The sequence below is a fragment of the Haliotis asinina genome, chromosome 7 (assembly GCF_037392515.1).
Source record: "Haliotis asinina isolate JCU_RB_2024 chromosome 7, JCU_Hal_asi_v2, whole genome shotgun sequence".
In the NCBI taxonomy this organism is placed as follows: Eukaryota; Metazoa; Mollusca; class Gastropoda; order Lepetellida; family Haliotidae; genus Haliotis; species Haliotis asinina.
Genome location: NC_090286.1, coordinates 49,216,340 through 49,232,641, shown reverse-complemented (window position 1 = coordinate 49,232,641; position 16,302 = coordinate 49,216,340). Strand labels below are relative to the sequence as shown.

At 37.7% G+C, this 16,302-nt stretch overlaps 1 protein-coding gene across 17 annotated transcripts in view; it reads right to left on the bottom strand.

Moving 5' to 3' along the window:
• LOC137291729 (receptor-type tyrosine-protein phosphatase delta-like) overlaps positions 1 to 16,302 on the bottom strand; it is a 415,228-nt gene that overhangs the window by 73,519 nt on the left and 325,407 nt on the right. For all 17 annotated transcript variants that reach the window (XM_067823219.1, XM_067823205.1, XM_067823218.1 and 14 more), the window contains one exon: positions 1,034 to 1,303. In XM_067823219.1, the coding sequence (XP_067679320.1) occupies positions 1,034 to 1,303 (270 nt within the window). The remainder of the gene's footprint in view (positions 1 to 1,033; positions 1,304 to 16,302) is intronic.

The window sequence follows — 16,302 nt, the reverse complement described above, 5'->3', positions numbered from 1 at the left end:
AAACCAAAGAGCTGAAGAGGTAACGAAATATGGATATGTTATAAACAATTGGGTTGCGATCATGCATCTGTTCAAGCGATGGCTCAGTCAATCAATAATTTGTATGGCGAGAATGTGAGGGCACTGCTATAATGACACATCATGCAGCGCTGATGACAACATGGCCATACCAAGAGAAAATAATGAGGAATAAGTGGTAAATATTTAAACAGAACAGATACATCTCCCCAATACATTTGGATTTCACAGTTCAAACAGTTCAATTTCACTGCATGCTACAGAAATTTCACAACACCTCTGCCTACCATGCTTGACATAAACAGAAATAATACTACAGGAATGCATTAGTGTGTAACACGCAACAGTTTATAACAGTTTTACTAGAAAATATATTTAAAAGATATCATTTGAAAAATACCTCAGTTTCAATGGAGTAAAATCCTTCCCAAAAATATCAGACATTTTTCAAATAGAAACAGGAAGTATATTTTTTTCATTAACAAGCAGTGAAACGGAAATCCAAATGGTGACAAATGAGGGTACAATGACGTTCGACAGTCGTTTATAAACTGAACATCGGCATCACACATTATTCTTCCACTCCAGTGTTTACTTCCATCAGAGTTAATGAGGGTCCACACAGGCTCAATGCTCGGGTATTTATTAACATTTATAACTCTTATTCACATGCACAGGGTTCATCTTCCAGCAAACATTGTATTAGAGGGTAATGCAGTTAAAGGGATCTATACACACTTGGTAAATATCTGTATAACACTGTGAAATAATGGCATCAAAACTTCAAAATACTTGTCCCTCAAGACTGATATGTAAAATCATCGTGTAAAAACATTTTGCAAACATTTCTAACATGAAAGGTTGCAAGTTGTAAGTTTTTGAAGACTGTACTGATTTTTACATTATGAATAATATTTTGGATAGTTTCTTCATTTACTGCTACGCAATCACAAGTGTCAGCAGATTATTATCAAGTGCTTTAAGCGTACACACAACACAGTTAACACAATCCTACCTTCTACAACCACTTGTGCCATGGCCTCGATGTTCCCGAGATCAGAAGATGCAATGCAGGTGTAATTCTTGGACTTGCGGACATCCTTCAGTTGTAAGATGTTCCTACCGATGGGCAGGTCATCTTCATCTGTGAGTTCCCGGGCACCTTCCCGCCATTTTACAAACGGCATGGGTGAGCCGACAGCCACGCAGGTGAGGTTGACGTCCGAGCCAGGCATAACCTTGATGTCTTCTGGAGGTATTGAAAAGTGAGGCGGGACACGTCGAACTGAAAAATTAATATAATAAAAATTTATTATAAATGCCCTTCACATACAAGTAACCTGAAAATATTATTAAAGTACTGGATATCGTCATTCATGTTTTAAAAAGCAACCCATTACGAAAATATAAATATTTATATCATAACCGGCAAAAATATATTGAAAAAGACCTATAAGAAATGAGCATGTCGTTGAAATACGATCAAATATAGATAATCAAGAAACAAAATCAGTTCCTGTACATATTTCTCTACAGATTAATATACTAGACCTAAATTTCAAAGGCCCTCTTAGCGCTAAGACAGTTGTAAGTGCCACAATTTAAACATTAACTTACAAAAATTGTAGAGGTAAAAGAGTTTCGAAATCCAGGCCCTGAAGTTAGATAATAGGGCTTGGATAATGTGTCACCACAGTGCATTGCTATCAAGGTCACTGTAATTCTGTGTGGAAACCTAAAGGTCACACATAATTATTTTGACACATGGGCTCATTTTACAGAAAAGAACGCAGACCTAACAATCAGACTGCATCATTAGAACAGTGTGATATCCAACCCAACACCTGTCTGATCATTAAATCACAAGGTCTATAGACATATTTGAAAATAAATGGCAGACTTTGTGCAAGTGAAAGCTATTCCAGGTTGGTTATCTGTCCATGCTCATCATTCATCTCAACACCATTTTGAAAAACACATATTGTTTACATGCTAAGACTTGTGGAGGCCACAGGAACTCCATGGAGCAGCCTGTAAAGAGGGAAGTCATGTTCGGGTGGGGGTGGGTTTGAGGTTTTCTAACAAGCATTGGCAGCACAGTCTTGCAAAGTCATTCCACATGTTACTGAGTGACAGGTTCTCCAGTATAGTTAGCAATATCACAGTATAGTTAGCAACACCTTCTTGGATATACTAATTGCTTGGCCATGCCTAAAAAGAGTAACAGTTAGCCCACACCTGTACTGGAACTTTGGCAATGTATCTGCCACATTGTGATAAGAATAAATTTAGCAATTTCAGATGGAGTTGAGCTGCTTGGTATAGTGAATAAGAAAAATCACTCAAAATGCTCTTTATGGCCTTTACAGGATGGTAATGACCCATACTGGGGATGCCATCCTGAATAGCCAGAGTGAATATTGCTGTATGCCATTTCAACAATATTTTACTAATATTACAGTAAGCAAAAAGGGTTTGAAAAAGGGTTTGATTTATTGAACCTGCATGGGGAATCAAACCTAAGTTTGTCAACACAACAAGCAAACGGTTTAACCACTTGTCCATGACACCTTAACATACACCATTCCTATGCTGGGTACCAGACATAAACTGCCTACACTGTATCTACCCAATACCCAAATACTCTCTAATGCTGGAGGCCTTTCCCCTCTTTCAAATCCATCATGACTTAAGCAATCACAGCACATTATTTAACACGTACAGTATATAGTTTGACCTATACAAGCAAGGGAATGAAATGTAACATGTAGTCATGTTATTATGCTTGTCACCCTGTGAATTAATATGTACTGGTTTATACAAATTTATAACAGTCCAAACCTTAACTGCCATAATTATTCAATTTGCATTCCACTCCCTGTAAAATCAAGACACAAGGCCTGAAAAGCTTCTTCATAAATATCCTTTTTAGGTACATGAAGGTGTTAAAAGCATGAATTTTTGAAGATTATACATGACATATCTGTTATTTGAAAAAAAAAAAATATATATATATATATATATATATATATGCAAATACAAAAATTAAAATAAAAACAAATAACATATGGCATGAAATATTAAAACTAACCATAGCAAATACTTTCTGCAATTCACAAATCAAGTTTCAGCTATTGAAAGTTTAATTTCTCCCTAAATTTCTGTCTAAACAGTTGTAAAATTCATTTTGTAATGATCTTTAAGTATTGCCAGTGATACCAAACGTTAAACCTATTTTCCACACAACTACAGCTGATCGGGGGTTCTGAAGCTCAACGTATCAAAGTTAAACCTAACAGCAATAAATCAGTCAGTATTCCCCAGACTTTCGACAGATAAGGACAGATATGGACTATATGGTGCATTTACGATCAGCAAATTTCAAAAGCATTTCTGTAAGTCTTATCAAGTTATTGTTGATGGAAGTGCACCAACTGGCCCCCAAGGGGGATATCCTTGTCAAGGATCTTCTCCCAGTGTTGAAGGGCCTCAGACTACATCTACTCTCTGGGTTTTGCCTAAGCTGTCACCCTTGTGGCTACTAAACTTCATCTAGGCAGACTTATCAGTAGACATTCTTGAAGGTAAGTGTCACCACAGTTCTCTGACCTCAGAATCACATTCAGTGTCAGTACACGCTTTGTCTTTTCTTATTAGTCTCTAAATCCCTGGATCATAGAGGTGTGCTGATACATCAATGCATTGTAGCATCGATAATCATGATACTATATCGGATGATAAATATCTTGATACTTTTTCCGTATCGTGACAAGTATCACTGGCATCAAAATTGTTAATTTTCACTAAAAGGTGAGAGTCTTGTCAAAGTTTATACTATTACTTGATATCAAAATATACGTTTCTAAAGAAAATAACTAAAGATAACATATTGTGATCGAATTGCATTGTAATCTTCTAAGATATCACGATACATATCGTATCATGAATTTTCTGTATCGTCATACCTCTACCGGATCACAATATCTATTCTTCTGTTGAGCCCTTACTGCAATGCCAAAACTATGAATGAAGCAAGTCTAGACCTGCACAGGTTCTGAATTTCCCTTCTTACTGGGGCATCTTTTCAATCTAAAATGAATTATTTGTTTTTATCAAAATCACAAATATTCAAAGACTAAGTTTAAATGTAAAACACTTAAAGGAATAAAGAATGCCATTTTGACAAGGCATATGTGGCTGGACAATAAAATTATCCCAGTAACAATCTTGGAAAAATACTTGTCCAGGTGTCAATATAATACTCACAGACATATTAATCAATAGGTAGCAGGTTGGACTGATCCCCTGGTTGATTCAGTGTACCAAAGCCTCAATACTGCTACTTGAAAACCAATTCACACCCCACCCCCCTCCCAAATCCCCATGAACTCCAGCTACCCCCTATCCATCCCAGCCACTACCTGCTGCTACCCCCTACCCCTGTCCGTCACCCCCCTTAGTTACCAGTAACTGCAGCTACACATATTTCAGTCTGGGTGAAGATAACAATCAAACTCTAAATCACCATTTCTAAAATCAGCTTTCACTAAAGATTTCCAAAGATAATGACCCCAGCTATTGAGTCCTACTTCAAAGAAGGAAGGAACTGTTTAGCACCATTAGATTTGCCCATTAACTATCAAATTTCACAAGGGGGGAGCTTAATGATTGAAAGATACAGAAGACTGGGAGGACGAGGAAATACAGCACAGACCTGTTGATACAAATGTTCTAAAAAATACTCTCTACAAACAGGGGGCTTAGACTAACATATAACCTCTGAAATGAACATATTGTACAGAAAAAACAGTTCCTAAATAATAATCACAAAGCACGAAAAAGGAACCCAGAGACTTTCTTTATTTTCAAATATCCTGAAACTGTGGGAATCTAGACTTGCATTGGCTTTCATGGACAGGTTTGTTTCAGGGTCTGTGTGACAGACTAAAATGGGATCTGTGCATACTAGACATGGTGTACAGGACTCGTTTTCAAGACAATACTGTTCACTGGACCACAGGCAAACTGTAGTGCAAATGGGATTGTGCAGCATAAAGAAAATGACCAGACTTCTTATGTGCAAGTGAAGCGAACAAAGGTTGTCAACATACTTTCCTTGCTTCGGTTCGGAAAATATTTTTCATGTCAAAATAAAGCATTGCCATCATCAAAGGTACACTCCTATTTCCTCACTGGGTTGTGCTCTCAGATTTCCAACCCCACATTTAATAAGAACTCATGTGAAATATGTTTTATTCAACATTTAAGTGCAACTCGTGGTACTCAGATCATTCTTCGCCTCCATTACCCCTGCCAGTTTTCGCTCGCATATAAGAAGACTGGTCATATTTTCTACTCTGCGCAGCCCCACCTGCGCTACAGTATGCCAGTGAATGGACATGAAAAGTATTTCAAAGTAATTAAGTCCAAATGAAGGTAAGTCTATGTTAAAAATAACATTGCTCATAATATTTAATCGTAGTAAATATCCACATACATCGTACAGGGTGATCTTATGTCATAGGTAACATCCACTCAGGTCAAGTGCAGATTTATGACGTCTGTAGGAAACACAGAGTCAACGAAGCCCCACTATCTGTAGGCAGGATTTCCAACATAGTAGCTTCTGTTAGGCTATTACCAGCCCAGATTAACAGCCTGAGCAGAGTGGTACATGGCTGTAGGCTAGTGGCTCGTGAGTGAACACAGAGATGGTAACACAGTCTTAACACAGATTCAAAATAGTCAAACTGGATTAAGTCTGTGGGATTTCATAAGAGCAGATAGAGATGTAGACCATAGAAGGCATAAAATGATCTTCTTGGTGGAAATTACAGAACATTCTAACCATGGATTTCATAAGAGCAGATAGAGATGTAGACAATAGAAGGCACAGAATGATCTACTTGGAGGAAATTACAAAATGCCCTAATCATGGAATTTCATAAGAGCAGATATAGATGAAGAACAGTGTTATATGTGTGCCTCACACTAGACATTAACATTGTCAAAGCATGACAGTCTATGTAATATCTTAAGTGCAGACTGCAGTGAAGAGCTTGGCTTAATATAGATTTACAACAACCATCGTGGTAGGAAGTCTGTGGAATTGTCTACACCATGTTCACACAACAAACAGTTGTATCTACACAAGCACCTACAAATGTGTAAAAATAGAAAGAGAGAGGAGCATTGCTGCCAGCAGCATAAATAATTTCTCCGTCTTGTGTTGTAATGCACCATGATAGAGTACTGGGATGTTTGACAGACTGAGTTCAACAGTGTTTTTTCCCCAATACAACAGTCATAACTTTGCAATAACACTCATACACTGGTGAATGTGTGTGTCTATCTTTGTGAGTGTATCCTTGAGTGTGTTTGCATGCATGTGCATGAGATTTAAAATGAATCTGGAGCAAACAATCTGGTGACTGATGTTGTGAATGACTAGACACATGCTATCAACTGAGTCAGGGATCCTGTCCTTCTCACCCTTGCCTTGTATAACTAGCAGAGGTTGTTGGACACCTCTCCTATGCCAGAATCATGAAGGAATACATGACATTACCAAATCTGAATTTCATACAAAAACTCCTCTAATTATTTCTTTAATCTGAAACAGCTGGATGATTAGCTACCTATCAGACAAGATATAAGATATTTATTTGATGTAGAAACAGAACAATATTCTATAACATACATGAACATGATATACAATAACTCAGAGTAACATTACATACACTGATATGAGTATATATCTAGCAGGATCTTGACTATTTCCAGACTATTTCAGTGTTGTCGAGTGCATTACTTGTAAACAGGATGCTCAATTTTTTTCTGTAGTAATAAAACTTTGAAAGTAATTATTTTTTTACGAAAAGGAATTAGAAATGGAGTGTCTTAACTCTGAATATTTTTTTACAATGCATGAAACAGCGTTCATGTTCATCTGTAACAAGTTGGTATGACAGGATTGATGGTATGCTCAACCAGAATTGTTGACTAGTACTCCATACATCCAACATGACGATAACTCAGATCCAGATCATAGCTGCAAGTTTGCCTGACTGGTAATATCCCTGTATAGTAATTGTAGAATAATGGCAATATATACAAAACTATGACATAAGGGACATAGGGGAGCCATTGGTGCCAGCCACTACACAATTTACTAGAACTCTCTTGGGCGATTTGAGAGAAAGCCAGATATAATTAACTGTGGCTCATTACTTGCTTGCTTATATCACTGCTGTTTCACACTGCAGAGCTGGCTACTTTATCTGCCAATGCTGTTGCTCATATATTATTTCATCTTTACTCAGAGGAAGTTGTAGGGTTTTGATAAAACATGCTGCAACTCAAAAATAAAAAAATATAAATTTGGCAGGTACTTGTGAAGTTAATTTTGCTTCAAGTGATGATTGAGTTGAAAGTTACATGAGACTTACTGAAAAAACCTGCATCCCTTTCCCATCCAACCATCACTGTATACACTTAGTGAGGCATAGGCTATCAACCCTGATACAAGAGATGGATGTCACTCTGAACTACAAAACAGACCCAACTACTGCATCTTGTTGAAAGTGTCTGTTAACTCATCAATAAACACAACTGTTTTGTGTCATATGTTAATTTTGTTTGTCCTAAAATATACCAGACTCGACATAGAAAATTAATTCTGACATGTCTCTAAAGAGCTGGTTTTTGTACTGATCACCGAAAAATTACAGAAACTGCTTGTCCGGAAGCAAGAGATCTACTCAGTAAACTTGGACTGACATATCAGGATTAATTCCCAGCTGTTAACATTCGGCTGACATGATTCTAGACCTCCGAAGTCCCATTTCTATAAAAAGTTATTCAGCTGGTTAACTAGCATACCAAGATTATGATGAATACATAGCCAACTTGTCAGCAAAGAGAAAGACTCTGTTCACCAAAGTCTGATGCCATTTGTGACCTGGGAGACGTCAGTGTGTTGCTCTAAAGCAATGAATATTCCCTCGGTCTGAGTCCAAGCCTTCAGTCAAGACAGGAGATTAACCCAGTCTGTGATTGGGGGAGGCAAGGGGATGAGTGATGTGGGGAGGGGGTATTAGTCATACTTTTCCATGGTGACCCTCCAGTTCTGGACATCAGGTCACTGCCATACATTGGCCTGAGGTGACAGGACAGTGTCAAAAGAAGTAGGTCACATTTAACTCCCCAATGAACAGCTATTCAAAAATATTTTGGCAAGTGAATAGTAATATAAAACAGCAATGAAATACTGCTCTGTTAAACAAAAAATTGACAAAACAAGCAATCAAAAATAGATGTGATCTAATGGGGTGCTTAACACTGTATTGACACATTGCCGAAAGTTCAGCTGTGCTGGTTGTTCAAAGCTGAACATGGACTTCTGAACGAAAGTGAGAGTGGACACAAAATCAACATCAAATTCTAAGGCAATGCACAATTTAGGTAACCCAATATCTTTTGGCTGACTTATTGGTTAAAAAGAAGGCCCCACTAGTATATATTTAAAAAATATTTTCCTTATGAATAGTTCAGAACAATCTCTTGGCAACATTTAGAATATTTCTGAAAACATTCTTCAGTTTCAGTTACATATAAACCATTGTAAACAGTCAAATGAAACTACATACTCAAACCAAAACCACTAGGTGCCACTCCTATGAAACACTTAACATTTTTACAATTTGCTTGTAAAATCTTGGATCCTTTCTTGGAACGGTACCAAAGACTCTTGACCAATTATAAAACAGTATAAAAATACCATTACTTCCTAATGTTACTCCTCATCAGAATCCTACCATTTGTATCAAGCCAAGTTACAAAAAAATCACTTCAGGTTTGTTTTAAAATATCACAATGATTGGCATCTGTGTTGCTATTCCTCCTGAAAGAGGCCCTTTCAGAAAAAGTCAAGGAAAGATGATCTTTAACGTACAAAAGATGAAGAGCTATCGCCTGCAGTTCCAAGAAAGAGTTGAGGTAGTCTGGACCCCATCCAACATCAGGTCTAATCAAAACATCAGGTGTGAGGCACACATAATATAATTGTTCCCCCAGCTAAGAAAATCTCAGAAAATAACAAGCCTTACAAACATTCCACACATCTCAAATTTTCACCTTTGCCAAACAGGAATTGTTTCTTAAAGTGAGCTATCGATGAACACCAAACAGAGACTCGGTATCAACTTTGAACTTCTACTATTTTTTTAATTAAAGTGAGCAGAAACAAATAAATAGATGACAGCACGAAAACAGTTGAAGCCAACCTGCTCCCCAGGCAATGGAGCATATGCATGTGCACCAGGATTTTTATATGATATATGGCAAATATTTACCTAATGATCTCATGCAAACCTAGTTCCTGCAGTTGGAACACAAACTGAGAGATTTACAGAAGCAGAAATACGAGCTGGCATTAAGACCTGCCCTCATGACTACTGCTTGAGCAAAATGCCAAGATTATGGGATTTGCTTAAAAAGTGCTGATTTATGTTTTCTTCATAGATGTTGGATAAAACAGAACTTGAACAAAAGGTGAAAGGGACAAGACGAGTATCCAGAATAGGTATGAAGTGTGGGGTGAGTGCGTTGGAGCTTGATTTGTTTTATCAGAATTTTTTCTAGCAATATCCCAGCAATATCACAACAGAAAACATCAGAAATGGGCTTCACACAATTTACTCCACTGGAGAATCGAACACAGACTTTTGGCATGTTAATCAACACTTCAACCACTGGGCTACCCCCCTTGTGGGGTGATGAATGGGAGGGGCTATTGACATAAAGATGAATAAATATGCATTCAACTTGAATCATACTAGAATTCATTCAGTATCCAGAGACATTCCTGCAATCTTTCTGTGAAAGAAGCATGTTCTGTTCAATACCTGCTTGTAGGGTAATTCATTTGTGATGAGACTTGTCCTCAGATCTTCATCTATAGCCCAGTGCATAACTGATAACATTCTACAACATGCGAGCCAATCATCTGCCAGGACCAATCTTCAGTCTCACAAGATGTCAATTAGATACCATCAGGGTCATCAATGAACAATTGTATCCTAAAATACCAGTCTGGATACATATTTTAGATGCAGGACTGCAACTCATGGCTAAAAAAAAAGTGTTCGTCTTGCAAGGTTTTCACAAGTCACGTTCTGGATTCTTAAGTTCACTATACCCATTATTTTGCTTCAATAATTCATGCAGCAGTTCCATCTGTCCAGAATCTTCCTGGAAGTGTAATTGATTTCACTGAAGAAACATCAATCTTTTCAACTAAATTCTTAATATCTTCTGGAATGGTGAAAGCTGATGTGTTGAAAAAATCCAACTTTTTACTTAAAGTCTTCTTATTCTTCCTCCAGTCTGGCTCAGAATATATAATTGAAGGATTTTTTTCTAGATCAAAACAAAACTCTGTTAATGGTTCCACTGTAGAACGTCTAGCCTCTCTTTGGCATTCATGCGTATGTACAAAGTGGACATGGGTGACAGAGGCTCAACTCAGCTCACTCTGACACTGTGTGATAAATCCATTTCTGGTGTCCCTGCCATGATGTTCTTGTAACAGTGGAATATACTACATACTACCACATTGACCTGACATAAGAATGGTATTAATTCAAGATTGGTTACACGTCAATGCAAATGTAACCATCATCATTCAAGGTCGCAGAAACCTTCCTCAGTGAGAATTGAAACAGTTGGTCCTTGTCAATATATCCTTTACTCACAGGCGTCTTGCAATAACAGGAAACTGTGGAAAAGACAGATGGAAACAGGAAACTGAAGCTTTAGCTTTGTTCTTATGACCAAAAAACACTATAAGCAAGGAATATATGGTTAACTGTTAAACCACGAGAGATAAAAATATCAACATTTATTTCACTTTGAATTGCTGTAGACTGCATGGATCAAACTCGCTGATAAAGGTTATGATATGATATTATATCCATCATATTCAATGATGGTTAAAAAAAAGTAAGCTAAAAGTTCATGTGAGGTCCTCGTGGTGTTGATTTTATACTGTTAATTCAGATACATTCCCTTGATTAAACCCAGACTCGTCTGCCACCAGATGGAGCTGTGCTAGGAGGAGCACCCAGGACACCCATGCTGAAAAACATGTCTATGAGTTGTGAAAACAAAGAGAAGCCACCTTCTCAAGGGCACTGGAAGTTTTACTAGAATCAGGCAAGTTTCTTAAGACCCTAATCTGTCCTGTCAAAGGAAATGCAACACTCCTATTATTTTTGTTCTTCAAAAAAATTAGATTTATTCAGCACCTGCTTGAACAAATCAAAGCATTTGTTACACATAGTTCATCTAGCTCTTATGTACCTGTGAGTAAGTGAGTTAATGATCTGTTACAGCATTTTTCCAGCAAGAGTTGCATGAAAACGACATTGTAATTAGCATGGACAATAAGAGCAAGAACCTGGATTGAAAGAATGGAACAACAATGTAATCACTTCAATCAATCATTGCAACTCATCTCCTCATCTCAGTGCTGGAAAGTTTAACTCAAACTAATACAACTGCCTCTGCAACTACCACTGAGGTTTCATCTCAAGGATGACTGCAACTATCTCTGCAACTACCACTGAGGTTTCATCTCAAGGATGACTGCAACTATCTATGCAACTACCACTGAGGTTTCATACCAAGTATCACTCAGTACCACTGATGTTTCATCTAAAGTATGACTCATTACCACTGAGGTTTCATCTCAAGTATGACTGCAGCTATCACTGAGGTTTCATCTCAAGGATGACTGCAACTATCTCTGCAACTACCACTGAGGTTTCATCTCAAGGATGACTGCAACTATCTATGCAACTACCACTGAGGTTTCATACCAAGTATCACTCAGTACCACTGATGTTTCATCTAAAGTATGACTCATTACCACTGAGGTTTCATCTCAAGTATGACTGCAGCTATCACTGAGGTTTCATCTCAAGTAAACCTCATCACAACTCTCATGACTACACAGTAACTACCACAACAATCTCCAACATCTGTTTTGCTTTTCTGAAACAGCAGTAATATGCAAGAAAACCTCATTTTTCACTTCAGCATCATCCGCGAGGGTTTTAACACTCACTGTAACCAAACTTAATATCAATATGATACTCCACCTCAAAGTTAAAAACCTCAGAGTTAAAAAGTACCTTTTCAAATACAAATGTGATCAGAAGTGCAACATGTTGGTTCCAGCAACACCAAATATCAGAAGTAATGGAATGTTCAAACAACTATTCATTTAATGGACACAGGTTCATGCCACTGACATTCCAAAACATTAAAGCCCTAGTTACTTGTCCGCCAGTTTTCCCATGTGCATCAAACTAGTTCTTGATAACACAAGAGCTCTGTCTCACTATGACATAAGTCTCCAAGAAAAACGTGCAAATATTCTCTGAAAATGCATCGGCTCCAACTGTTGAGAGAGACAGTTGTGTCACCAGACACTATGCACCAGAATGTCACCTTCCCTAAGTTCGGCCTGCCCTGGCTCCTACAGTATTGACGTATGGAGTAGCTAAGCAGTATTGACCCATCTCTCATCAACCATCCTATATCAATGTAAATATTGACAAGTTTGCCAGACATTATTGGAACTTGAAACAACATCAATACCATTACTGGTCACATTTTTAAAATTCAGTTCTAATTTGAAAGTGTGATAAATTTCATCAGGAGGACATCATATCCACCTTTCTGGTGCGGTCGGTTGTTACTGCAATACCGACAGAGCAGGAAGCAAAAACGTGTATTATTCAGCCTTGTTTATTATTCCACCTGCCGTATATTCGTATGCTTATCCTACCTGTACTGTACACAGCAATGTTGAAGCATCTAGTAGTACACTTTGGATAACATTCTGGCTACATGCCTATCAACCTGTCTGGAACATCCATTAGGAAAACCAAATATTTTGCATAATTTGCTGTGCTGTCTGCTACATTCATCAATTGATAACAAATAATCTGAAATATTTCCTACAGGATATTTCAAACTAACAGAGCGAAAAAGCAGGAACATAGGTTGAAAAACAAGATGATATGTTCTAGAGCTAGAAGTTGGGTTGAGAGACAATTAGATGAGTTGAGAAGACAGAAGGTGAGTTAAGAGGCAAGCAGATGCTTTGAAAAGCAAGAAGGTGAGCTGAGAGATGAGTAGATGCGTTAAGAAGAAAGAAGGTGAGTTGAGAGACAAGTAGATATGTTGAGAGGCAAGACGGTGAGTTTAGAGATGAGTACATGAGTTAAGAAGAAAGAAGGTGAGCTGAGAAGCAAGGAAACCTGTAATGTTTCTATGTGTTCAACCTATCTCAACAATTCGTTAAATAAACACAAATGTGACAGAATCACTGCCATTACTCTCGGTTCAGAGTTAATATTTAAGGGTGCAAAGATTCGACTGTTGTATAAGTCTTCCCCAAATACTCCATCACAGCTTAAAGTTCAAAAACATCCAGATGTAGTTTCTCTAGTCCTACTGGTATTGGAGCAGAGCTTAAGGGAAACTTGCATAAGTGGGTGAGTGACTTGGGTTGGTGAATGAATGAGTTTATGAGCAAGAAACCATTATTTTCTGTGCTGTGTTGAAGTGCTGAGTCAACCATCAAGGCTGCAGTGTGGGTGGTTCCCTGTCTGCAGCAAGGATGTGCTGATGTGCCAATCATACGCACACAATCAGATAGGGAAACAGGTGCCCCTTGTCGAAGACTCACAGTTCACCCAGTCCCTGCAGGGCCATAAAACAGCTTCACAACTCCAACACTTGTTTTACATAATTATTTGGCCATCTTGCTTACTGCGTATTAAAAAAATCATATAGCAGGTAACTGTTCCATGTACCTCACAACAGCAGTAGGGAAAAGTGGGGTGGGTGGGGGATGAGGATGAGACAAGTGAACGTGGAGAGGGGGTGAAGAGGAAAGGATACCATGCAGCAATTCTTTGCTCTATGTAAAACCTCAGACAAAATTATTCATCACTGGCATTTTCTGGAGTAGCTTTTTTTGTGAAAACACATCTCACTCTCTGTGGTTACTTTAATACATTGCTATTAAAGTATTCATGAGGAAAGATAGCAATGTATTTTGAAAATGATTCATGAGGGTTTTTTGGCCAAACACGATTACCCTTTTTGCAAACACCCGGTGTCATGATTGAATTTTCAGCAATCCATTCTAACAAAGTTCACAGCTATTTGTTCTTCAATACTAAATGGAATCTGAGGTTTTTGGATACAATTCCATAGAAGCATTACAATGTACATTTTACCAACAGCTTACTCACAGATGTGATACTCATTGAGGATCATGCAATCATGTTTAACAAATTGCCTTAAAATGTCTGAAATCAACATTGTGTCCACTCAATCAACAGCTACAACAAAAAGAATAAAAAATCACTTTCTAATCACCTGCAGTTGTGAACAAATTTACTTCCCATAAACTGTGACAGTGATGTGAATTTCAATTTGATATCACACAGAAATAATAGCACTGCCAAAAACCTGGTGATTCTATTCCTATCTTCCATGTAGGTTTATGCAAGGGTTTAAAGAACACAATCATTATTCATGCCTGGTCTGGTTGGATTAATCTTGTTCACTAGATCCTATCGCCTGCATGAAATACAGTTAACTAAATCCCAGGAGAGACAAAGCAGAAGATACACTTCAGAATGTCAGGTGCTGTCGTTCAAAACAAATGAAATTAACACCACAAATGTTCAATCTGTGATAACGAAAAATGGAAAATTCTCAGGTATGGATTCTAGGCGGAGTCCAAAACGTCATACTTGTTGACTAATAAGGTGGGTGAGTTGAGTTTTATGCCACACTCAGCAATATTCCAGCAGTATGGTGGCGGCCTGTAAATAATCAAGTCTGAACCAGACAATCCTGTGATCCACAACATGAGCATCAATTTGCACAATGGCAACTGATGACATGTGTCAACCAAGTCAGTGAGTCTGACCACCCAATCCCGTTTGTCGCCTCATACGACAAGCATAGTCGCCTATTATGGCAAGCATGGGTTGCTGAAGGATTATTCTACCCCAGACCTTCACGGGTCCTTTTGACTAATGAGTTAAAATTCATGTCTGAGCTATTGCAGATTTATGCTCATGATGCTGACCACTGCTATACCAGGTTAACTTCCAGGCTTCTGACATGTAACTAGAATACTGACTGCAGCATCAAACAGCTTTCTTCACGGACACATTTTGTCCAAGACACAAATGTACATATTTCTGATGTATTCTTTGTTTCAAGAGAATATATGATATAAGATCCAAATAATACAACAAAGAATAAAATCAATACATAAACTCTTGAGGTCATCAGTTCAAAAACATTCTTCTTCATGGTGATTAAAAAAAATATTTCAAAAATATTTTGGGCTATGAATGACCAAATTGCAAATAATGGTCAACTGCATTAGAACATCAGAAAATATCTAATATCTGAAATCAACTTAGACTGAGTTTTGAATGTTTGTTACTTTATGATGCAGTCAGCATTATTCCATATGCAAAAGGACAGCAGGCTTTACTTTAGCAAGTCTAGACCTAATACTTTAGTGATTGACATCATAAGCATCAACCTACAAATTGGAATATGACAGTATATATGGACAAAGTCAGAGAGTCTTACGACAAACAATGGTTACTGAGGACCAATTCTAACCCATATCTTAATAGGGGTAGAGTCTGGTAGGTGATTTGCATGATCTGTTTTTGATGACCTACTGTGTATATGATCACTGTTGGGTTATCACCAACAAGTCCAAAACCAGCTCAAGTGGTAGGAGAAATGGCTATGGAAAACAAGTCAAATCTTCCATGAAAGCGTAAAAGCATTATTAAAAAAAAATCCCAGATGGATTCAAATTGATGAAGCATTGGAATCCCAGCAGCAGCTGATGGCTGATGGAATAGCGATGTTCAAGCGGCTTTTAGTTGAATTACCATGTCGGTATCAGACTAGTGCGAGCAAGGGTAGACCACGCCAAACAGTCATGAACTAAGTTGAAAAAGTACAAAAGTCACAGTATCATGTAAAATCAAATGAAACTATTCAGTATTGAACTTTAACTGTTTCACACAATACATAATAGAAAGGGAGGTAATCAAAGGAAGTAAAAGAAATTGCTATTGCAAGTAAGTACTCTGATTAAGATGATTTTATGAAATACATCAATATGTCAGGATATTGACTGTGAAAAGAAATGAAACAACATGG